At 43.6% G+C, this 22,157-nt stretch overlaps 1 protein-coding gene and 2 long non-coding RNA genes across 52 annotated transcripts in view; 1 reads left to right on the plus strand and 2 right to left on the minus strand.

The window, feature by feature from the left end:
- Positions 1 to 2,000: 2,000 nt before the first annotated feature.
- Positions 2,001 to 22,157, minus strand: part of LOC118360042 (mucin-2-like) — a 74,471-nt gene continuing 54,314 nt past the window's right edge. Inside the window, exons 31-63 of one of the 50 annotated variants that reach the window (XM_052483122.1) lie at positions 18,032 to 18,733; positions 17,717 to 17,809; positions 16,664 to 16,813; positions 16,112 to 16,426; positions 15,746 to 15,895; positions 14,972 to 15,286; positions 14,054 to 14,491; positions 13,130 to 13,351; positions 12,758 to 12,907; positions 12,272 to 12,514; positions 11,289 to 11,774; positions 10,548 to 10,790; positions 9,807 to 10,049; positions 9,120 to 9,584; positions 8,010 to 8,876; positions 7,688 to 7,893; positions 7,097 to 7,268; positions 6,729 to 6,976; positions 6,343 to 6,526; positions 6,001 to 6,184; positions 5,591 to 5,763; positions 5,412 to 5,481; positions 5,196 to 5,317; positions 4,956 to 4,987; positions 4,465 to 4,633; positions 4,195 to 4,299; positions 4,003 to 4,043; positions 3,672 to 3,794; positions 3,441 to 3,539; positions 3,219 to 3,347; positions 2,974 to 3,013; positions 2,649 to 2,772; positions 2,001 to 2,446 (exon numbers count right to left, since the gene is read on the minus strand). In XM_052483122.1, the coding sequence (XP_052339082.1) occupies positions 2,233 to 2,446; positions 2,649 to 2,772; positions 2,974 to 3,013; positions 3,219 to 3,347; positions 3,441 to 3,539; positions 3,672 to 3,794; positions 4,003 to 4,043; positions 4,195 to 4,299; positions 4,465 to 4,633; positions 4,956 to 4,987; positions 5,196 to 5,317; positions 5,412 to 5,481; positions 5,591 to 5,763; positions 6,001 to 6,184; positions 6,343 to 6,526; positions 6,729 to 6,976; positions 7,097 to 7,268; positions 7,688 to 7,893; positions 8,010 to 8,876; positions 9,120 to 9,584; positions 9,807 to 10,049; positions 10,548 to 10,790; positions 11,289 to 11,774; positions 12,272 to 12,514; positions 12,758 to 12,907; positions 13,130 to 13,351; positions 14,054 to 14,491; positions 14,972 to 15,286; positions 15,746 to 15,895; positions 16,112 to 16,426; positions 16,664 to 16,813; positions 17,717 to 17,809; positions 18,032 to 18,733 (7,517 nt within the window). In that variant the 3' untranslated portion in view covers positions 2,001 to 2,232. Of the gene's footprint in view, positions 2,447 to 2,648; positions 2,773 to 2,973; positions 3,014 to 3,218; positions 3,348 to 3,440; positions 3,540 to 3,671; positions 3,795 to 4,002; positions 4,044 to 4,194; positions 4,300 to 4,464; positions 4,634 to 4,955; positions 4,988 to 5,195; positions 5,318 to 5,411; positions 5,482 to 5,590; positions 5,764 to 6,000; positions 6,185 to 6,342; positions 6,527 to 6,728; positions 6,977 to 7,096; positions 7,269 to 7,687; positions 7,894 to 8,009; positions 8,877 to 9,119; positions 9,585 to 9,806; positions 10,050 to 10,547; positions 10,791 to 11,288; positions 11,925 to 12,271; positions 12,908 to 12,979; positions 13,661 to 13,903; positions 14,492 to 14,584; positions 14,822 to 14,971; positions 16,814 to 17,716; positions 18,734 to 22,157 lie in introns of all 50 variants that reach the window. The other 49 variants (XM_052483101.1, XM_052483116.1, XM_052483109.1 and 46 more) reach the window with 49 other exon arrangements.
- LOC127912833 (uncharacterized) lies at positions 8,370 to 21,263 on the plus strand. Its single transcript, XR_008083568.1, has 14 exons — positions 8,370 to 8,477; positions 9,207 to 9,428; positions 9,672 to 9,893; positions 10,137 to 10,391; positions 10,635 to 10,822; positions 12,304 to 12,430; positions 13,820 to 13,935; positions 14,380 to 14,421; positions 14,659 to 14,908; positions 16,973 to 17,215; positions 18,119 to 18,306; positions 18,766 to 18,987; positions 19,906 to 19,960; positions 21,128 to 21,263. It is a non-coding gene; the product is annotated as an uncharacterized LOC127912833 (long non-coding RNA).
- LOC127912834 (uncharacterized) lies at positions 19,748 to 22,123 on the minus strand. The gene is made up of 3 exons (XR_008083569.1): positions 21,737 to 22,123; positions 21,263 to 21,499; positions 19,748 to 19,873 (listed from the first exon to the last, which is right to left on the minus strand). It is a non-coding gene; the product is annotated as an uncharacterized LOC127912834 (long non-coding RNA).

Genomic DNA, 22,157 nt, shown 5'->3' on the forward strand with positions numbered 1-22,157 from the left:
TTTGGAGGAAAAAGGGGGAGGCTTGCAATCCGAAGAACACCATCTCAACCATAAAGCACGGGAGTGGTAGGATCATGTTATGGGGGTGCTTTGCTGCAGGAGGACTGGTGCACTTCACAAAATAGATGGCATCACCTTAGCCAAATAGATGGCATCTCCTTAGCCAAATGTATTTGCCTAAGGTGTATGTAAACTTCCGACTTCAACTGTATGCCTACAAAATATCTGACTTTGTGCAAGTGTACCTAGAAGAATTGATGCTGTTTTGAAGGCAAAGGTTGGTCACACCAAATATGGATTTGATTGTTCTTCTGTTCACCCACTTTGTATTTTGTTAATTGATAAATATAATCTATTAACATGTCTATTTTTCAAAGCATTCTTACTTTAAAGCATTTTTTCACACCTGCCTAAAACTTTTACACAGTAGTGTATAATTCTCAGTTTTTCTCACATATATACCATTATCATAGACATATGTTGAACATGAATGTGTCATGGTTAGCCAGACATGTCCATTTAACTCTTACACATTTAGCCTGTCTACTTATTTCTACTTAAATGTACCTTCCTAAGCTAAAGAAAGCATATCATTTATTTCACATTTGCAGTCCTTTTAGATCAATGTGCACAATTATGTTCAAATGCACTTTAGCGTACGTTAGGAAGGTTGTTCTGATTCTGTTGTAATGGAATGGCAAGGCTATGTGCTACAGCAATTTAATTGGTTATCTGGTTTGAATGGGCATTACATTATATTTGCAGTTAATTCCAATGTTTCCTTTACGAATGACACATGGAAATAAATGTTTTATCTGCATTTGTTTGGTCTTGTAGTGTATATCTCAACCTATTGGTTTGTTTGCCATGCCATTTTTGGACTTTAAAATGATTGGAATTTACCCATTGGTTTTTGAAGAATATAACTAAAAAATTACTTATGATCTTAGATCAACTGTCATACCCCAACAGAACACAAAATATAAGCTTGTTTTACTTCTTTGTTTATAAACAATATAATTGTAATCAAACCATGAATAGACTCAACATGATTAAGGCCTATATTCAATCTGGACTGTGGAAGATCTGTGTTACAGAGCAATTGACATAAAGGTCATTTTCGATTGAGCCGACATGTGCTGCGTTGACCGTTATTGTGGTCTTTGCGATCGCTGGAACGTTGCCTTCAAAACTTGCATATAGTGGACAAAACGTGATCGGATTGAGTCTGGCCCTTAAAGAATCATTTTGATCTCATGGATGGTCGGTCCTTACATCCATAGCTGTTTGTGAATTTGAGTGGGGTTACATTTCTACAGCCCCACCCCCCGCTTTTAACAAAACAGAGGCGGGGTATCCACTTTGTTTTTGTCTGAACTGCAGATTGCCCTTTTACACCTCACCATGTTGTCAATGATACAGGAACATCACTACCCTATTCTATCTACATATTTTCTATACCTTATTAACTTGTGGCTTACTGGTGGTTTTGTTGCATCAACATACATCAACCTAAAGTATGGTGACAAATGTATATCCTGATGGGAGTAGATGACAATGCCCTCATGCACAGGGAACGAGTGGTCACTGAATGGTTAGATGAGCATGAAAACGATGTAAACCATATGCCGTGGCTGTCTATCACCAGATCTCAACCCAATTGATCATGTATGGGAGATACTAGAGGGAAGCCTCAGACAGCATTTTCCACCACCATCAACAAAACACCAAATTATGGAATTTCTCGTGGAACAATGGAGTCGCATACCTCAACATAGAGCTTCAGACGCTTGATGAATCTATGCCAAGCTGCATTAAAGCTGTTCTGGCGGCTCGTGTTGACCCATAGCCGTATGAGGACACTTTATGTTGTTACTGTTATTTTGCCAGTTACCTGTACATACTTCTAATTAGCACAATGTTACTTATAGTGGTCACTGTGAATAGCTTGAAGGATTGTGAGAATTGCTCAAAGAGCAAAAGGAACATGCAGAAGCACATGATGTTGCTGTTGTTTATTACTCACTACTAATGAGAAAAGAGATTACCCACTACATTTATCATAGAAAATACTTTCATTCTACAATGAAGGTATAAGAACATAACACTAAGTGCTGCCGATTGTAGAAATATACTGACATGACAGATTGAATTAAAAAGTAACAAGAAAACAAATTCGCACTAAAACATTCGATGTCATGAGAACAATTCCGATGTTGTCTCCCTAGACGTTTAGCGCCTCCTCCTGCGCTGTCTGGTTGTTCCCGGGGTGGCGGTCGTTTTTGCATCACAGTCTGTGACATGACATCCGCACGACTCCACGTGGATGTAGGAGTGCTTGACCTTTGACCCATCAGGGCAGAGCAGCTCCACCTCTTTCTGGCTAGTGGTCGCCTCTTGGCAGCAGGAGCAGTAGTGCATCATGGTGTTCGCCTCTGCTGAGTACCTGCACATTCACAGAAACACAAGACAAGTTGAAAAGAGGGCTTGAATTCCCTGGGTTGTCTTGACAAGAAGAGCACAGGAGCAATAAGTAAGTCAAATTGGCTTGTAGTTCATAAAGGGCACACTAGACAGTGAATAGGTGATGACTGACTGGGGCCTGCAGGACATTGACTAGTGCTGCGTTCAATATCCATAGTACTTACATGGAAGAGGTTCCACAGTTTCCTGAGCAGGAATTGATCTCCACAGGCTCAGCGGTCACACAGCCACTGATGACAATGCTAGTGGTGGTGTACTTCATCTCACAGACATTCCTGCGTTCTGTGCCTGGTCAGGAAAGATGCATCAAGAGTTATTGTTTGAAACAGTATGACAGTAGATGAAGCAGAAACAGCCAACATATACATTTTTGGCCAGTATGTAGGCACACAATGTTTCCTGTTGGTCTTATTTTGGTGACATAGCATGCTATTATTAACCAGTAGATAGGTGGTTATTAGGATTGATTTGGCTGGACGTGTTACTTACAAGTCTTGCAGCATCCATTTGCATCTGTCTTTTCTGTGCCCTGCAGTGAAAAATGGGAGAGATGATTTATAAGCGGCAGATTGTATACATTTGAGCTCCCTTCCATTCTAAATGTTACTGAAACATCTATCTCTATGACCCAAGAGTGCTAGGAATGATAGTAACATTCTGAGTGAGAAAGGAAAACAGTGTAACTTCAGTGTTGATTGTCCCCAAGACGGAGGTGAGATAGGACAGAAACTCACTGGGACACAGATCTCTGGGCTGAAATCAGGGCACACAGTCTTCACCTCTACTGGTATATATTGGTCATCACTTTTGTCACACGTGTACATCACACATTTGTCACCAGGTGGTGACCATGTTTCGTTCACCTGTCGCACAAGGAGAAGAAGATGAAGAACTTTGATGGAGTTTCAGATCATGCAGACAGATTATGCATCCTCATACACTCTTGTGGTACTCACCTGCATAGTGTGTTTGGTCTTATCTGGCATATTAACCACACAGCTTGTCTGTACACATTTCCCACAACACTGACCAGGTATGGCCTGATACTGGAAGCCCTAATACGAGCATGGAGAGTATATTAGTAAATTATTGGTAACCTACTTCATAATTCTCCAGAGTAGGCTACTGCAAGTTTCTTATAAATACGTAAATCCATGTATCATGTTTGTTAAGAGAGACATGACTACCTGTGAACATGTAGTGTCGCAGGAGATATTTGTGCACACAATGTTGTTGAGCTTGGTGCTAGGATCCATGGTCGAGCTGCAGATACAATTCTCACATGTTCCTTTAGGAACTTCAGCACCAGGCTGGAGTGAAAGAGAGAGACACACGTTATAATCCACAATAACAGACTGTTTGAATAGAGGAGGGTCAGAGTGCAAAGGGAGCAGTTCTATAGTATAATGCATCCAATTATGAGGGCAGTAAGCACAATACAGCTTATCTCAAGCTATGTGTGTGGGTGTCTTTCAGAAGCTTGTTGAATTTAATTGATTTGAAATGATTTATTCTCACCTGGTACTCAATGTTATTGTAGACACATACACCCTTAGGAACTGAACATACACACATTGAGAAGGAATCAGTCAATGATACCAGTGATTCATGTCATAGTTAACACAAACGTAATTCAAACCAGTGATACCTGGGAATTACAAAGTCAATGAACTAACTAAACCGCTGATGAAGAAAATCAAAGGGTCTTACCACAGGTATACTCTGGACAGCAGCTTGAGTTGGATGTGCTTATAATTGCCTCCCACCCTGGCTGGCAGTCCATCATGACTTTGGGGCAAAGCAGTGCATCACACTCTGTTACAGAGGTAACCAATGAGAAGTGATTAAAATACACGCCGATAGAGGGTCAAATAACCCCTATGACCCTACACAACACTTCAGATGATCTTGGTCTAGTACTGTATGAATAAGAGTTGGCTATCTAATGTTTTACCGAAGGGTCTGTTCCATGGCACTCACCACATGTATATTTCTGGCAGCAGCCTTCTGTCTTGTTCACCAGTCTGGAACCAGTCTCATTGCAGATGGGTGTGGCTGGTGTGGGGCAGGTGATAGGCTGGCACTGGACAATCACAGAGTCCATGTCACAGGTGCACTGCTGGCAACCACTCTCCCATGTATCACCAGGCTTAATGGAAAAACAGGGTAATGTCAGGTCAATACATAGATAGATAAGACGAACTCAAATGTTGTTGTTCTGCAATGAAGTGGATTTAACCATGGCAGTTAATATGAACCATCACAAGGTGAGAAGGAATGGGTTGGAAGTGGTTATTCAGAGATTAAACGTTTTCTGGTCTGTTCTTTGGAAGGAATAAAGAGGACGACCTATCAATGAAAAGTATCCATCCTAAGTATGTGAGTTTCCCTGACTCACGTGAAATGCATCTCATGATATGTCTATGTCAGAATGAATATCTGAAGAATATTTAGATGGAGGAAGTTCTTACCATTTGGGGGTTGCCATCAGGTCCGGTGCAGCCTGAAAATAAATACAGGGTGTGTTTAAAATGTTTGTAGTTGGGGTCAAGTTGGGGTCAAGTTCTTCACACCTCCACATTTTTTAACTCTTCCATTACAAATAAAGCCAGTAAACCGTGATTCATGCTGAATTCAACTTTTAAAAGTACAGAAATGTCTAATTCTTATATTGATAGATACCTGCAAAATGACCCATAACCCATTCTTACCACAGGAGACCACACAAGTATCAGAGTAGGTGCTGAACAAGACGGTTTTAGATGGACAGAAGCAACCCTCCTTCGTCTTATTGATCATTTCGGTTTGGTTGTTCAAATACTTCTCATTATATCTGCGTACAAAATAGGTTTGGGATTATACAGGAGATCATTTATTTAAAAGAATATGAAGGAATTCATATGACATCCAATCAGACTAAAGTTTACCTGGTATTACATGTTGGTTCAACTGCTGGACCACATGGCATGTACACCTTCGTGGCTGGGCATGTATGCTCTGCAGGACAAAAATAGGTCACAGTTATGCTAAACACCAGCAAAAAAATGTTTTAAGTCGCTGCCTATGAATTTGTGGCATAACTACTATGCTTGGATTCACAGCTCACCACATTCTCCATGGGTGAACTTCCTCCATTCAATGCAGATCCCTTTATTTGCACATTCAGATGCATATGCCTCCAGACTAGAGCAGCTAGAATTAGCATTGTAGCAGACATCTGATCTACAGGCCTGAACAAAGGCATCAGGAGAAACCGCTTTATGGCATTCCTCAAAGACCCTTCGACAGAAAAGGACATAGTGATTTAGAATCATGCATGGAGTGCAACCTTTAACCAGAAATGCCAATGGAACAGTACCTGTATTATGATAGAAACAAGTTTCAAATACAAGCAAATTAACATGACAGAAAATGTACATTACAATTGATAAAACACATTAGGAAGTGAATGATCATTTAGCCATTCCCATTGTGTGCTTGTTCCCTTTCTCGAACTTAGTTTGATATGTTCCTTACTTGCTGTTCATGATTTCACAAACGGCTGTCTTGCAGGGGGTAGGGGATGTGCTTGGGGGTGGTGCTGTTGGAGGAGTTGGACAGTCCTGGTTTGGAATTAGCCACTGGCTAGCTGCGACTGAGCAGCTCTGTATCTGACCATTAGGTGACTGGCAGTCATTCTTCTGGGAATTATCACAGGTACCTTGAAAAATAGGGATATTGCATAGTGTAAAACCTAGTTAGCAAGGCCAGGCCATAGTTTGTTGTTGTATGCAATTTCTATAGGGTGGTCTAGATAGGAGCATCTACTGACAGTTTGAAACTGTGAAATGTATATTGACCCTCTTTTATAATACTCACCACACTGGCCCTCTGTGCTGCTTTGGAAGAGGGAGTAAGGAAGGTTGATGCTAAATGATGACCCCTTGTAAGACACCTGAACCTTAAGATCAGGGATCTCCAGCACGACCTCCACACCAGTACTTGTTAGAGCAATGTCACCCATTCTGTAAGCTGGGTAGATTCGTTTACTGTTGACATATACCTGCATTTGTGCAAAAATGGATACACATTTAGATGGTTGAGTCATGTGTTATTTTGAAAGTAGTAACATGACAATATTAACCCCGTTATTGGTTTTCATTTAAAGTTATGGGATTTTAATAATGCATGATAACGCAGCAGCATAAAAACGCAGCAGCATAGAAAAATACAAGCAATGGGAATTATATTTTTTAAATAGTTACCACGTTTTCTGTTGTTTCACCAGATCTCTGCTGGGTAAGAATCACTTCATAGGAATTGTAGTGAATGATAAGGGACTGAGGACAGAATCCACTGTCGGCATTTCCGCAGTAGTGATTATCAACAATAATGGTAAGGTTGTATTTGAAGTTGATTTCTTTCACTAAGGTGTATGAGCAGTTCTCCTGGAAATTGTAATATACTCCATCAAATGTCATGTAGTGAGATCCACCCCATCCACTGCATACACCTGCAACATGTTAAAATATGAGTTGATAATAATCTAAGCTATTGACACAGGACAATGAAAACTAATGAGCAATAATGTCTTATTTTCACTCAGATTGTTGGGTTGTATGTTGCCACTTACATTCACATTCATATGTAAAGCAGCATCCAGTTGAATCATAGACCTTCACAGGTGGACGACCATTCTCACACTGTAGTGGCTCCACTGGCTTGCATTTTACTGGTAGCTGGACAACAATGCCGTCCTGGCAAATTGCTGTGGTACAGCGATTCAGCTGCCAAGACTCTCCATTCTGTCATTGATTTGATAAGGGAAAGCAATGACTCAAACATTCACAAGGAGGGTTAAACATACTCTAAGTGGACTCTACAAGGTGTCGAAAGCTTTCCACAGGGACGCTGGCCCATGTTGTCTCCAGTGCTTCCCACAGTGGCAGGATGTCCTTTGGGTGGTGGACCATTCTTGATACATAAAGGAAACGGTTTAGCGTGAAAAACGCAGCAGTGTTGCAGTTCTTGACACAAACAAGTGTGCTTGGCCCCTACTACCATACTCCGTTCAAAGGCACTTCAATATTTTGTCTTGCCCATTCAACCTCTGAATTGCACACATACATATTCCATGTCTCAAGCATTACACCACAAAGAGATATAAACATATTCACCCATTTTATTATTTCAGCCCAAAAAAGATTTTTAGGGAATAAATGACCTTTCTTGGTGGCTGAATGCTAGTGCAGTCTGGGGAGGATTGAGTTGTTGGTGGTGTGGTCGTTGTCTCTTCTGACGTTGTGGGTGAAACAGTGGGTGGTGTAGAGGAAGGACATGGATTTGATTCCACTTCAACTTGACACGTTGCTTTGCAGTAAGCGGTGAAGCACCACCCTGAACCATCAGTCACATTATACACTAGGTTCCCTGATTGTTAAGAAAGACAAGTGTTAAAACATTTCCTTTTACAAATTAAAATTAATTAAAAGATTAGTGAAATGAAATTGATTTTGATTGTCTAAATGACATTTATAACATGTTACCTGGTAGATATTGTGTCCCATTAACAATGCACATACACTGGCTGGTGGTGACTACTTGTGATGTTGGTGTAATAATCACTTGTGGCGATGTTGAAGGATTTCTTGTTGTTTCTAATGGGCCTGTGATGACAACTGGCTCTGTTGTTTCTATGCTTGTTGTTGAAGGCTGTGATGTCAAAGTTACAACTTCAGCAGTTGTGGAATATGTAATTGGGCCTGTGGTGGCTTCTTTAGGTGGTTTTGTAGATGTAGTTGAAATTGTCTCAGTTGTGGTTTCTTCAACTGTTGTCGTTACACCTGTGGTAGGTGTAGTTACCTCTGTTGTTGTTGTTAAAGTAGTGGGATTGGAAGTTTTGACAACTGGCCCTGATGTTTCTTCACCTGTTGTTGTGGGCTGTGATGTTGAAGTAGAGGTTTCAACAATTACAGTGGTGGAAGTGGTTGTTGGGCCCGTGGGGACTTCTTTAGGTGGCTTTGTGGCTGTAGGTGAAATTGTCTCTGTTGTGGTTTCTTCAACTGTTGTCGTTCCACCTGTGGTAGGTGTCATTGTTGTGGGTGCAATTGTTGTTGTCGTTAAAGTAGTGGGATTGGAAGTTATGACAACTGGCCCTGTTGTTTCTTCACCTGTTGTTGCGGGCTGTGATGTTGAAGTAGAGGTTTCAACAATTACAGTGGTGGAAGTGGTTGTTGGGCCCGTGGGGACTTCTTTAGGTGGCTTTGTGGCTGTAGGTGAAATTGTCTCTGTTGTGGTTTCTTCAACTGTTGTCGTTCCACCTGTGGTAGGTGTCATTGTTGTGGGTGCAATTGTTGTTGTCGTTAAAGTAGTGGGATTGGAAGTTATGACAACTGGCCCTGTTGTTTCTTCACCTGTTGTTGCGGGCTGTGATGTTGAAGTAGAGGTTTCAACAATTACAGTGGTGGAAGTGGTTGTTGGGCCCGTGGGGACTTCTTCAGGTGGCTTTGTGGATGTAGATGAAATTGACTCAGATGTGGTTTCTTCAATTCTTGTAGTTCCACCCGTGGTAGGTGTCGTTGTTGTGGGTGCAATTGTTGTTGTTGTTAAAGTAGTGGGATTGGAAGTTATGACAACTGGCCCTGATGTTTCTTCACCTGTTGTTGTGGGCTGTGATGTTGAAGTAGAGGTTTCAACAATTACAGTGGTGGAAGTTGTTGTTGGGCCCGTGGGGACTTCTTTAGGTGGCTTTGTGGCTGTAGATGAAATTGTCTCTGTTGTGGTTTCTTCAACTGTTGTCGTTCCACCTGTGGTAGGTGTCGTTGTTGTTAAAGTAGTGGGATTGGATGTAATGACAACTGGCCCTGATGTTTCTTCACCTGTTGCTGTGGGCTGTGATGTTGAAGTAGAGGTTTCAACAATTCCAGTGGTGGAAGTGGTTGTTGGGCCCGTGGGGACTTCTTTAGGTGGCTTTGTGGCTGTAGGTGAAATTGTCTCTGTTGTGGTTTCTTCAACTGTTGTCGTTCCACCTGTGGTAGGTGTCGTTGTTGTGGGTGCAATTGTTGTTGTTGTTAAAGTAGTGGGATTGGAAGTTATGACAACTGGTCCTGATGTTTCTTCACCTGTTGCTGTGGGCTGTGATGTTGAAGTAGAGGTTTCAGCAATTACAGTGTTGGAAGTGGTTGTTGGGCCCGTGGGGACTTCTTTAGGTGGCTTTGTGGCTGTAGATGAAATTGTCTCTGTTGTGGTTTCTTCAACTGTTGTCGTTCCACCTGTGGTAGGTGTCGTTGTTGTTAAAGTAGTGGGATTGGATGTAATGACAACTGGCCCTGATGTTTCTTCACCTGTTGCTGTGGGCTGTGATGTTGAAGTAGAGGTTTCAACAATTACAGTGGTGGAAGTTGTTGTTGGGCCCGTGGGGACTTCTTTAGGTGGCTTTGTGGATGTAGATGAAATTGACTCAGATGTGGTTTCTTCAATTCTTGTAGTTCCACCCGTGGTAGGTGTCGTTGTTGTGGGTGCAATTGTTGTTGTTGTTAAAGTAGTGGGATTGGAAGTTATGACAACTGGCCCTGATGTTTCTTCACCTGTTGCTGTGGGCTGTGATGTTGAAGTAGAGGTTTCAACAATTACAGTGGTGGAAGTGGTTGTTGGGCCCGTGGGGACTTCTTTAGGTGGCTTTGTGGCTGTAGATGAAATTGTCTCTGTTGTGGTTTCTTCAACTGTTGTCGTTACACCTGTGGTAGGTGTAGTTACCTCTGTTGTTGTAGTGGGTGCCATTGTAGTTGTTGTTAAAGTAGTGGGATTAGAAGTTATGACAACTGGCCCTGATGTTTCTTCACCTGTTTCTGTGGGCTGTGATGTTGAAGTAGAGGTTTCAACAATTACAGTGGTGGAAGTGGTTGTTGGGCTCGTGGGGACTTCTTTAGGTGGCTTTGTGGAAGTAGATGAAATTGACTCAGATGTGGTTTCTTCAATTCTTGTAGTTCCACCCGTGGTAGGTGTCGTTGTTGTGGGTGCAATTGTTGTTGTTGTTAAAGTAGTGGGATTGGAAGTTATGACAACTGGTCCTGATGTTTCTTCACCTGTTGCTGTGGGCTGTGATGTTGAAGTAGAGGTTTCAACAATTACAGTGGTGGAAGTTGTTGTTGGGCCCGTGGGGACTTCTTTAGGTGGCTTTGTGGATGTAGATGAAATTGACTCAGATGTGGTTTCTTCAATTCTTGTAGTTCCACCCGTGGTAGGTGTCGTTGTTGTGGGTGCAATTGTTGTTGTTGTTAAAGTAGTGGGATTGGAAGTTATGACAACTGGCCCTGATGTTTCTTCACCTGTTGTTGTGGGCTGTGATGTTGAAGTAGAGGTTTCAGCAATTCCAGTGGTGGAAGTGGTTGTTAGGCCCGTGGGGACTTCTTTAGGTGGCTTTGTGGATGTAGATGAAATTGACTCAGATGTTGTTTCTTCAATTCTTGTAGTTCCACCTATAGTAGGTGTCGTTGTTGTGGGTGCAATTGTTGTTGTTGTTAAAGTAGTGGGATTGGAAGTTATGACAACTGGCCCTGATGTTTCTTCACCTGTTGTTGTGGGCTGTGATGTTGAAGTAGAGGTTTCAGCAATTACAGTGGTGGAAGTGGTCGTTGGGCTCGTGGGGACTTCTTTAGGTGGCTTTGTGGCTGTAGATGAAATTGTCTCTGTTGTGGTTTCTTCAACTGTTGTCGTTACACCTGTGGTAGGTGTAGTTTCCTCTGTTGTTATAGTGGGTGCCATTGTAGTTGTTGTTAAAGTAGTGGGATTGGAAGTTATGACAACTGGCCCTGTTGTTTCTTCACCTGTTGCTGTGGGCTGTGATGTTGAAGTAGAGGTTTCAACAATTACAGTGGTGGAAGTGGTTGTTGGGCCCGTGGGGATTTCTTTAGGTGGCTTTGTGGATGTAGATGAAATTGACTCAGATGTGGTTTCTTCAATTCTTGTAGTTCCACCCGTGGTAGGTGTCGTTGTTTTGGGTGCCATTGTAGTTGTTGTTAAAGTAGTGGGATTGGAAGTTATGACAACTGGCCCTGTTGTTTCTTCACCTGTTGCTGTGGGCTGTGATGTTGAAGTAGAGGTTTCAACAATTACAGTGGTGGAAGTTGTTGTTGGGCCCGTGGGGACTTCTTTAGGTGGCTTTGTGGATGTAGATGAAATTGTCTCTGTTGTGGTTTCTTCAACTGTTGTCGTTCCACCTGTGGTAGGTTTCGTTGTTGTGGGTGCAATTGTTGTTGTTGTTAAAGTAGTGGGATTGGAAGTTATGACAACTGGCCCTGTTGTTTCTTCACCTGTTGCTGTGGGCTGTGATGTTGAAGTAGAGGTTTCAGCAATTCCAGTGGTGGAAGTGGTTGTTGGGCCCGTGGGGACTTCTTTAGGTGGCTTTGTGGATGTAGATGAAATTGACTCAGATGTTGTTTCTTCAATTCTTGTAGTTCCACCTGTAGTAGGTGTCGTTGTTGTGGGTGCAATTGTTGTTGTTGTTAAAGTAGTGGGATTGAAGTTATGACAACTGGCCCTGATGTTTCTTCACCTGTTGTTGTGGGCTGTGATGTTGAAGTAGAGGTTTCAACCATTACAGTGGTGGAAGTGGTTGTTGGGCCCGTGGGGACTTCTTTAGGTGGCTTTGTGGCTGTAGATGAAATTGTCTCTGTTGTGGTTTCTTCAACTGTTGTCGTTACACCTGTGGTAGGTGTAGTTTCCTCTGTTGTTATAGTGGGTGCCATTGTAGTTGTTGTTAAAGTAGTGGGATTGGAAGTTATGACAACTGGCCCTGTTGTTTCTTCACCTGTTGCTGTGGGCTGTGATGTTGAAGTAGAGGTTTCAACAATTACAGTGGTGGAAGTTGTTGTTGGGCCCGTGGGGACTTCTTTAGGTGGCTTTGTGGATGTAGATGAAATTGACTCAGATGTGGTTTCTTCAATTCTTGTAGTTCCACCCGTGGTAGGTGTCGTTGTTTTGGGTGCCATTGTAGTTGTTGTTAAAGTAGTGGGATTGGAAGTTATGACAACTGGCCCTGTTGTTTCTTCACCTGTTGCTGTGGGCTGTGATGTTGAAGTAGAGGTTTCAACAATTACAGTGGTGGAAGTTGTTGTTGGGCCCGTGGGGACTTCTTTAGGTGGCTTTGTGGATGTAGATGAAATTGTCTCTGTTGTGGTTTCTTCAACTGTTGTCGTTCCACCTGTGGTAGGTTTCGTTGTTGTGGGTGCAATTGTTGTTGTTGTTAAAGTAGTGGGATTGGAAGTTATGACAACTGGCCCTGTTGTTTCTTCACCTGTTGCTGTGGGCTGTGATGTTGAAGTAGAGGTTTCAACCATTACAGTGGTGGAAGTTGTTGTTGGGCCCGTGGGGACTTCTTTAGGTGGCTTTGTGGATGTAGATGAAATTGTCTCTGTTGTGGTTTCTTCAACTGTTGTCGTTCCACCTGTGGTAGGTGTCGTTGTTGTTAAAGTAGTGGGATTGGATGTAATGACAACTGGCCCTGATGTTTCTTTACCTGTTGCTGTGGGCTGTGATGTTGAAGTAGAGGTTTCAACAATTACAGTGGTGGAAGTTGTTGTTGGGCCGGAGGTGACTTCTTTTGGTGGCTTTGTGGATGTAGATGAAATTGTCTCTGTTGTGGTTTCTTCAACTGTTGTCGTTCCACCTGTGGTAGGTGTCGTTGTTGTTAAAGTAGTGGGATTGGATGTAATGACAACTGGCCCTGATGTTTCTTCACCTGTTGCTGTGGGCTGTGATGTTGAAGTAGAGGTTTCAGCAATTACAGTGGTGGAAGTGGTTGTTGGGCTCGTGGGGACTTCTTTCGGTGGCTTTGTGGCTGTAGATGAAATGGTCTCTGTTGTGGTTTCTTCAACTGTTGTCGTTCCACCTGTGGTAGGTGTCGTTGTTGTTAAAGTAGTGGGATTGGATGTAATGACAACTGGCCCTGATGTTTCTTCACCTGTTGCTGTGGGCTGTGATGTTGAAGTAGAGGTTTCAGCAATTACAGTGGTGGAAGTTGTTGTTGGGCCGGAGGTGACTTCTTTAGGTGGTTTTGTAGATGGACTTGTCTCATTTGTGGTTTCTTCAACTGTTGTCGTTCCACCCGTGGTAGGTGTCGTTGTTGTGGGTGCAATTGTTGTTGTTGTTAAAGTAGTTGGATTGGAAGTTATGACAACTGGCCCTGTTGTTTCTTCACCTGTTGTTGTGGGCATCGATGTTGAAGTAGAGGTTTCAGCAATAACAGTGGTGGAAGTGGTTGTTGGGCCCGTGGGGACTTCTTTAGGTGGCTTTGTGGATGTAGATGAAATTGACTCAGATGTTGTTTCTTCAATTCTTGTAGTTCCACCCGTGGTAGGTGTCGTTGTTGTGGGTGCAATTGTTGTTGTTGTTAAAGTAGTTGGATTGGAAGTTATGACAACTGGCCCTGTTGTTTCTTCACCTGTTGTTGTGGGCTGTGATGTTGAAGTAGAGGTTTCAACAATTACAGTGGTGGAAGTTGTTGTTGGGCCGGAGGTGACTTCTTTTGGTGGCTTTGTGGATGTAGATGAAATTGTCTCTGTTGTGGTTTCTTCAACTGTTGTCGTTCCACCTGTGGTAGGTGTCGTTGTTGTTAAAGTAGTGGGATTGGATGTAATGACAACTGGCCCTGATGTTTCTTCACCTGTTGCTGTGGGCTGTGATGTTGAAGTAGAGGTTTCAGCAATTACAGTGGTGGAAGTGGTTGTTGGGCTCGTGGGGACTTCTTTCGGTGGCTTTGTGGCTGTAGATGAAATGGTCTCTGTTGTGGTTTCTTCAACTGTTGTTGTTCCACCTGTGGTAGGTGTCGTTGTTGTTAAAGTAGTGGGATTGGATGTAATGACAACTGGCCCTGATGTTTCTTCACCTGTTGCTGTGGGCTGTGATGTTGAAGTAGAGGTTTCAGCAATTACAGTGGTGGAAGTGGTTGTTGGGCCGGAGGTGACTTCTTTAGGTGGTTTTGTAGATGGACTTGTCTCATTTGTGGTTTCTTCAACTGTTGTCGTTCCACCTGTGGTAGGTTTCGTTGTTGTGGGTGCAATTGTTGTCGTTGTTAAAGTAGTGGGATTGGATGTAATGACAACTGGCCCTGATGTTTCTTCACCTGTTGCTGTGGGCTGTGATGTTGAAGTAGAGGTTTCAGCAATTACAGTGGTGGAAGTTGTTGTTGGGCCGGAGGTGACTTCTTTAGGTGGTTTTGTAGATGGACTTGTCTCATTTGTGGTTTCTTCAACTGTTGTCGTTCCACCCGTGGTAGGTGTCGTTGTTGTGGGTGCAATTGTTGTTGTTGTTAAAGTAGTTGGATTGGAAGTTATGACAACTGGCCCTGTTGTTTCTTCACCTGTTGTTGTGGGCATCGATGTTGAAGTAGAGGTTTCAGCAATAACAGTGGTGGAAGTGGTTGTTGGGCCCGTGGGGACTTCTTTAGGTGGCTTTGTGGATGTAGATGAAATTGACTCAGATGTTGTTTCTTCAATTCTTGTAGTTCCACCCGTGGTAGGTGTCGTTGTTGTGGGTGCAATTGTTGTTGTTGTTAAAGTAGTTGGATTGGAAGTTATGACAACTGGCCCTGTTGTTTCTTCACCTGTTGTTGTGGGCTGTGATGTTGAAGTAGAGGTTTCAACAATTACAGTGGTGGAAGTTGTTGTTGGGCCGGAGGTGACTTCTTTTGGTGGCTTTGTGGATGTAGATGAAATTGTCTCTGTTGTGGTTTCTTCAACTGTTGTCGTTCCACCTGTGGTAGGTGTCGTTGTTGTTAAAGTAGTGGGATTGGATGTAATGACAACTGGCCCTGATGTTTCTTCACCTGTTGCTGTGGGCTGTGATGTTGAAGTAGAGGTTTCAGCAATTACAGTGGTGGAAGTGGTTGTTGGGCTCGTGGGGACTTCTTTCGGTGGCTTTGTGGCTGTAGATGAAATGGTCTCTGTTGTGGTTTCTTCAACTGTTGTTGTTCCACCTGTGGTAGGTGTCGTTGTTGTTAAAGTAGTGGGATTGGATGTAATGACAACTGGCCCTGATGTTTCTTCACCTGTTGCTGTGGGCTGTGATGTTGAAGTAGAGGTTTCAGCAATTACAGTGGTGGAAGTGGTTGTTGGGCCGGAGGTGACTTCTTTAGGTGGTTTTGTAGATGGACTTGTCTCATTTGTGGTTTCTTCAACTGTTGTCGTTCCACCTGTGGTAGGTTTCGTTGTTGTGGGTGCAATTGTTGTCGTTGTTAAAGTAGTGGGATTGGATGTAATGACAACTGGCCCTGATGTTTCTTCACCTGTTGTTGTGGGCTGTGATGTTGAAGTAGAGGTTTCAACAATTACAGTGGTGGAAGTTGTTGTTGGGCCCGTGGGGACTTCTTTAGGTGGCTTTGTGGCTGTAGATGAAATTGTCTCTGTTGTGGTTTCTTCAACTGTTGTCGTTCCACCTGTGGTAGGTGTCGTTGTTGTTAAAGTAGTGGGATTGGATGTAATGACAACTGGCCCTGATGTTTCTTCACCTGTTGCTGTGGGCTGTGATGTTGAAGTAGAGGTTTCAGCAATTACAGTGGTGGAAGTTGTTGTTGGGCCGGAGGTGACTTCTTTAGGTGGTTTTGTAGATGGACTTGTCTCATTTGTGGTTTCTTCAACTGTTGTCGTTCCACCTGTGGTAGGTTTCGTTGTTGTGGGTGCAATTGTTGTTGTTGTTAAAGTAGTGGGATTGGAAGTTATGACAACTGGCCCTGTTGTTTCTTCACCTGTTGCTGTGGGCTGTGATGTTGAAGTAGAGGTTTCAACCATTACAGTGGTGGAAGTTGTTGTTGGGCCCGTGGGGACTTCTTTAGGTGGCTTTGTGGATGTAGATGAAATTGTCTCTGTTGTGGTTTCTTCAACTGTTGTCGTTCCACCTGTGGTAGGTGTCGTTGTTGTTAAAGTAGTGGGATTGGATGTAATGACAACTGGCCCTGATGTTTCTTCACCTGTTGCTGTGGGCTGTGATGTTGAAGTAGAGGTTTCAGCAATTACAGTGGTGGAAGTTGTTGTTGGGCCGGAGGTGACTTCTTTAGGTGGTTTTGTAGATGGACTTGTCTCATTTGTGGTTTCTTCAACTGTTGTCGTTCCACCTGTGGTAGGTTTCGTTGTTGTGGGTGCAATTGTTGTTGTTGTTAAAGTAGTGGGATTGGAAGTTATGACAACTGGCCCTGTTGTTTCTTCACCTGTTGCTGTGGGCTGTGATGTTGAAGTAGAGGTTTCAACAATTACAGTGGTGGAAGTTGTTGTTGGGCCCGTGGGGACTTCTTTAGGTGGCTTTGTGGATGTAGATGAAATTGTCTCTGTTGTGGTTTCTTCAACTGTTGTCGTTCCACCTGTGGTAGGTGTCGTTGTTGTTAAAGTAGTGGGATTGGATGTAATGACAACTGGCCCTGATGTTTCTTCACCTGTTGCTGTGGGCTGTGATGTTGAAGTAGAGGTTTCAACAATTACAGTGGTGGAAGTTGTTGTTGGGCCCGTGGGGACTTCTTCAGGTGGCTTTGTGGATGTAGATGAAATTGACTCAGATGTGGTTTCTTCAATTCTTGTAGTTCCACCCGTGGTAGGTGTCGTTGTTGTGGGTGCAATTGTTGTTGTTGTTAAAGTAGTGGGATTGGAAGTTATGACAACTGGCCCTGATGTTTCTTCACCTGTTGTTGTGGGCTGTGATGTTGAAGTAGAGGTTTCAGCAATTACAGTGGTGGAAGTGGTTGTTGGGCTCGTGGGGACTTCTTTAGGTGGCTTTGTGGCTGTAGATGAAATTGTCTCGGTTGTGGTTTCTTCAACTGTTGTCGTTCCACCTGTGGTAGGTGTCGTTGTTGTTAAAGTAGTGGGATTGGATGTAATGACAACTGGCCCTGATGTTTCTTCACCTGTTGCTGTGGGCTGTGATGTTGAAGTAGAGGTTTCAGCAATTACAGTGGTGGAAGTGGTTGTTGGGCTCGTGGGGACTTCTTTCGGTGGCTTTGTGGCTGTAGATGAAATGGTCTCTGTTGTGGTTTCTTCAACTGTTGTTGTTCCACCTGTGGTAGGTGTCGTTGTTGTTAAAGTAGTGGGATTGGATGTAATGACAACTGGCCCTGATGTTTCTTCACCTGTTGCTGTGGGCTGTGATGTTGAAGTAGAGGTTTCAGCAATTACAGTGGTGGAAGTGGTTGTTGGGCCGGAGGTGACTTCTTTAGGTGGTTTTGTAGATGGACGTGTCTCATTTGTGGTTTCTTCAACTGTTGTCGTTCCACCTGTGGTAGGTTTCGTTGTTGTGGGTGCAATTGTTGTTGTTGTTAAAGTAGTGGGATTGGAAGTTATGACAACTGGCCCTGTTGTTTCTTCACCTGTTGTTGTGGGCTGTGATGTTGAAGTAGAGGTTTCAACAATTACAGTGGTGGAAGTTGTTGTTGGGCCGGAGGTGACTTCTTTTGGTGGCTTTGTGGATGTAGATGAAATTGTCTCTGTTGTGGTTTCTTCAACTGTTGTCGTTCCACCTGTGGTAGGTGTCGTTGTTGTTAAAGTAGTGGGATTGGATGTAATGACAACTGGCCCTGATGTTTCTTCACCTGTTGCTGTGGGCTGTGATGTTGAAGTAGAGGTTTCAACAATTACAGTGGTGGAAGTTGTTGTTGGGCCCGTGGGGACTTCTTTAGGTGGCTTTGTGGATGTAGATGAAATTGACTCAGATGTGGTTTCTTCAATTCTTGTAGTTCCACCCGTGGTAGGTGTCGTTGTTGTGGGTGCAATTGTTGTTGTTGTTAAAGTAGTGGGATTGGAAGTTATGACAACTGGCCCTGATGTTTCTTCACCTGTTGCTGTGGGCTGTGATGTTGAAGTAGAGGTTTCAGCAATTACAGTGGTGGAAGTGGTTGTTGGGCTCGTGGGGACTTCTTTCGGTGGCTTTGTGGCTGTAGATGAAATGGTCTCTGTTGTGGTTTCTTCAACTGTTGTTGTTCCACCTGTGGTAGGTGTCGTTGTTGTTAAAGTAGTGGGATTGGATGTAATGACAACTGGCCCTGATGTTTCTTCACCTGTTGCTGTGGGCTGTGATGTTGAAGTAGAGGTTTCAGCAATTACAGTGGTGGAAGTGGTTGTTGGGCCGGAGGTGACTTCTTTAGGTGGTTTTGTAGATGGACTTGTCTCATTTGTGGTTTCTTCAACTGTTGTCGTTCCACCTGTGGTAGGTTTCGTTGTTGTGGGTGCAATTGTTGTTGTTGTTAAAGTAGTGGGATTGGAAGTTATGACAACTGGCCCTGTTGTTTCTTCACCTGTTGCTGTGGGCTGTGATGTTGAAGTCGAGGTTTCAACAATTACAGTGGTGGAAGTTGTTGTTGGGCCCGTGGGGACTTCTTTAGGTGGCTTTGTGGATGTAGATGAAATTGTCTCTGTTGTGGTTTCTTCAACTGTTGTCGTTCCACCTGTGGTAGGTGTCGTTGTTGTTAAAGTAGTGGGATTGGATGTAATGACAACTGGCCCTGATGTTTCTTCACCTGTTGCTGTGGGCTGTGATGTTGAAGTAGAGGTTTCAGCAATTACAGTGGTGGAAGTGGTTGTTGGGCTCGTGGGGACTTCTTTCGGTGGCTTTGTGGCTGTAGATGAAATGGTCTCTGTTGTGGTTTCTTCAACTGTTGTTGTTCCACCTGTGGTAGGTGTCGTTGTTGTTAAAGTAGTGGGATTGGATGTAATGACAACTGGCCCTGATGTTTCTTCACCTGTTGCTGTGGGCTGTGATGTTGAAGTAGAGGTTTCAGCAATTACAGTGGTGGAAGTGGTTGTTGGGCCGGAGGTGACTTCTTTAGGTGGTTTTGTAGATGGACTTGTCTCATTTGTGGTTTCTTCAACTGTTGTCGTTCCACCTGTGGTAGGTTTCGTTGTTGTGGGTGCAATTGTTGTTGTTGTTAAAGTAGTGGGATTGGAAGTTATGACAACTGGCCCTGTTGTTTCTTCACCTGTTGCTGTGGGCTGTGATGTTGAAGTAGAGGTTTCAACAATTACAGTGGTGGAAGTTGTTGTTGGGCCCGTGGGGACTTCTTTAGGTGGCTTTGTGGATGTAGATGAAATTGTCTCTGTTGTGGTTTCTTCAACTGTTGTCGTTCCACCTGTGGTAGGTGTCGTTGTTGTTAAAGTAGTGGGATTGGATGTAATGACAACTGGCCCTGATGTTTCTTCACCTGTTGCTGTGGGTTGTGATGTTGAAGTAGAGGTTTCAGCAATTACAGTGGTGGAAGTTGTTGTTGGGCCGGAGGTGACTTCTTTAGGTGGTTTTGTAGATGGACTTGTCTCATTTGTGGTTTCTTCAACTGTTGTCGTTCCACCTGTGGTAGGTTTCGTTGTTGTGGGTGCAATTGTTGTTGTTGTTAAAGTAGTGGGATTGGAAGTTATGACAACTGGCCCTGTTGTTTCTTCACCTGTTGTTGTGGGCTGTGATGTTGAAGTAGAGGTTTCAACAATTACAGTGGTGGAAGTGGTTGTTGGGCCCGTGGGGACTTCTTTAGGTGGTTTTGTGGATGTAGATGAAATTGACTCAGATGTTGTTTCTTCAATTCTTGTAGTTCCACCCGTGGTAGGTGTCGTTGTTGTGGGTGCAATTGTTGTTGTTGTTAAAGTAGTTGGATTGGAAGTTATGACAACTGGCCCTGTTGTTTCTTCACCTGTTGTTGTGGGCATCGATGTTGAAGTAGAGGTTTCAGCAATTACAGTGGTGGAAGTGGTTGTTGGGCCCGTGGGGACTTCTTTAGGTGGTTTTGTGGATGTAGATGAAATTGACTCAGATGTTGTTTCTTCAATTCTTGTAGTTCCACCCGTGGTAGGTGTCGTTGTTGTGGGTGCAATTGTTGTTGTTGTTAAAGTAGTTGGATTGGAAGTTATGACAACTGGCCCTGTTGTTTCTTCACCTGTTGTTGTGGGCTGTGATGTTGAAGTAGAGGTTTCAACAATTACAGTGGTGGAAGTGGTTGTTGGGCCGGAGGTGACTTCTTTTGGTGGCTTTGTGGATGTAGATGAAATTGTCTCTGTTGTGGTTTCTTCAACTGTTGTCGTTCCACCTGTGGTAGGTGTCGTTGTTGTTAAAGTAGTGGGACTGGATGTAATGACAACTGGCCCTGATGTTTCTTCACCTGTTGCTGTGGGCTGTGATGTTGAAGTAGAGGTTTCAGCAATTACAGTGGTGGAAGTGGTTGTTGGGCTCGTGGGGACTTCTTTCGGTGGCTTTGTGGCTGTAGATGAAATGGTCTCTGTTGTGGTTTCTTCAACTGTTGTTGTTCCACCTGTGGTAGGTGTCGTTGTTGTTAAAGTAGTGGGATTGGATGTAATGACAACTGGCCCTGATGTTTCTTCACCTGTTGCTGTGGGCTGTGATGTTGAAGTAGAGGTTTCAGCAATTACAGTGGTGGAAGTGGTTGTTGGGCCGGAGGTGACTTCTTTAGGTGGTTTTGTAGATGGACTTGTCTCATTTGTGGTTTCTTCAACTGTTGTCGTTCCACCTGTGGTAGGTTTCGTTGTTGTGGGTGCAATTGTTGTCGTTGTTAAAGTAGTGGGATTGGATGTAATGACAACTGGCCCTGATGTTTCTTCACCTGTTGTTGTGGGCTGTGATGTTGAAGTAGAGGTTTCAACAATTACAGTGGTGGAAGTTGTTGTTGGGCCCGTGGGGACTTCTTTAGGTGGCTTTGTGGCTGTAGATGAAATTGTCTCTGTTGTGGTTTCTTCAACTGTTGTCGTTCCACCTGTGGTAGGTGTCGTTGTTGTTAAAGTAGTGGGATTGGATGTAATGACAACTGGCCCTGATGTTTCTTCACCTGTTGCTGTGGGCTGTGATGTTGAAGTAGAGGTTTCAGCAATTACAGTGGTGGAAGTTGTTGTTGGGCCGGAGGTGACTTCTTTAGGTGGTTTTGTAGATGGACTTGTCTCATTTGTGGTTTCTTCAACTGTTGTCGTTCCACCTGTGGTAGGTTTCGTTGTTGTGGGTGCAATTGTTGTTGTTGTTAAAGTAGTGGGATTGGAAGTTATGACAACTGGCCCTGTTGTTTCTTCACCTGTTGTTGTGGGCTGTGATGTTGAAGTAGAGGTTTCAACAATTACAGTGGTGGAAGTGGTTGTTGGGCCCGTGGGGACTTCTTTAGGTGGTTTTGTAGATGGACTTGTCTCATTTGTGGTTTCTTCACCTGTTGTCGTTCCACCTGTGGTAGGCGTCGTTGTTGTGGGTGCAATTGTTGTTGTTGTTAAAGTAGTGGGATTGGATGTAATGACAACTGGCCCTGTTGTTTCTTCACCTGTTGTTGTGGGCTGTGATGTTGAAGTAGAGGTTTCAACAATTACAGTGGTGGAAGTGGTTGTTGGGCCCGTGGGGACTTCTTTAGGTGGTTTTGTGGATGTAGATGAAATTGACTCAGATGTTGTTTCTTCAATTCTTGTAGTTCCACCCGTGGTAGGTGTCGTTGTTGTGGGTGCAATTGTTGTTGTTGTTAAAGTAGTTGGATTGGAAGTTATGACAACTGGCCCTGTTGTTTCTTCACCTGTTGTTGTGGGCTGTGATGTTGAAGTAGAGGTTTCAACAATTACAGTGGTGGAAGTTGTTGTTGGGCCGGAGGTGACTTCTTTTGGTGGCTTTGTGGATGTAGATGAAATTGTCTCTGTTGTGGTTTCTTCAACTGTTGTCGTTCCACCTGTGGTAGGTGTCGTTGTTGTGGGTGC

The sequence above is a fragment of the Oncorhynchus keta genome, chromosome 2 (genome assembly GCF_023373465.1).
Source record: "Oncorhynchus keta strain PuntledgeMale-10-30-2019 chromosome 2, Oket_V2, whole genome shotgun sequence".
Classification (NCBI taxonomy): Eukaryota; Metazoa; Chordata; class Actinopteri; order Salmoniformes; family Salmonidae; genus Oncorhynchus; species Oncorhynchus keta.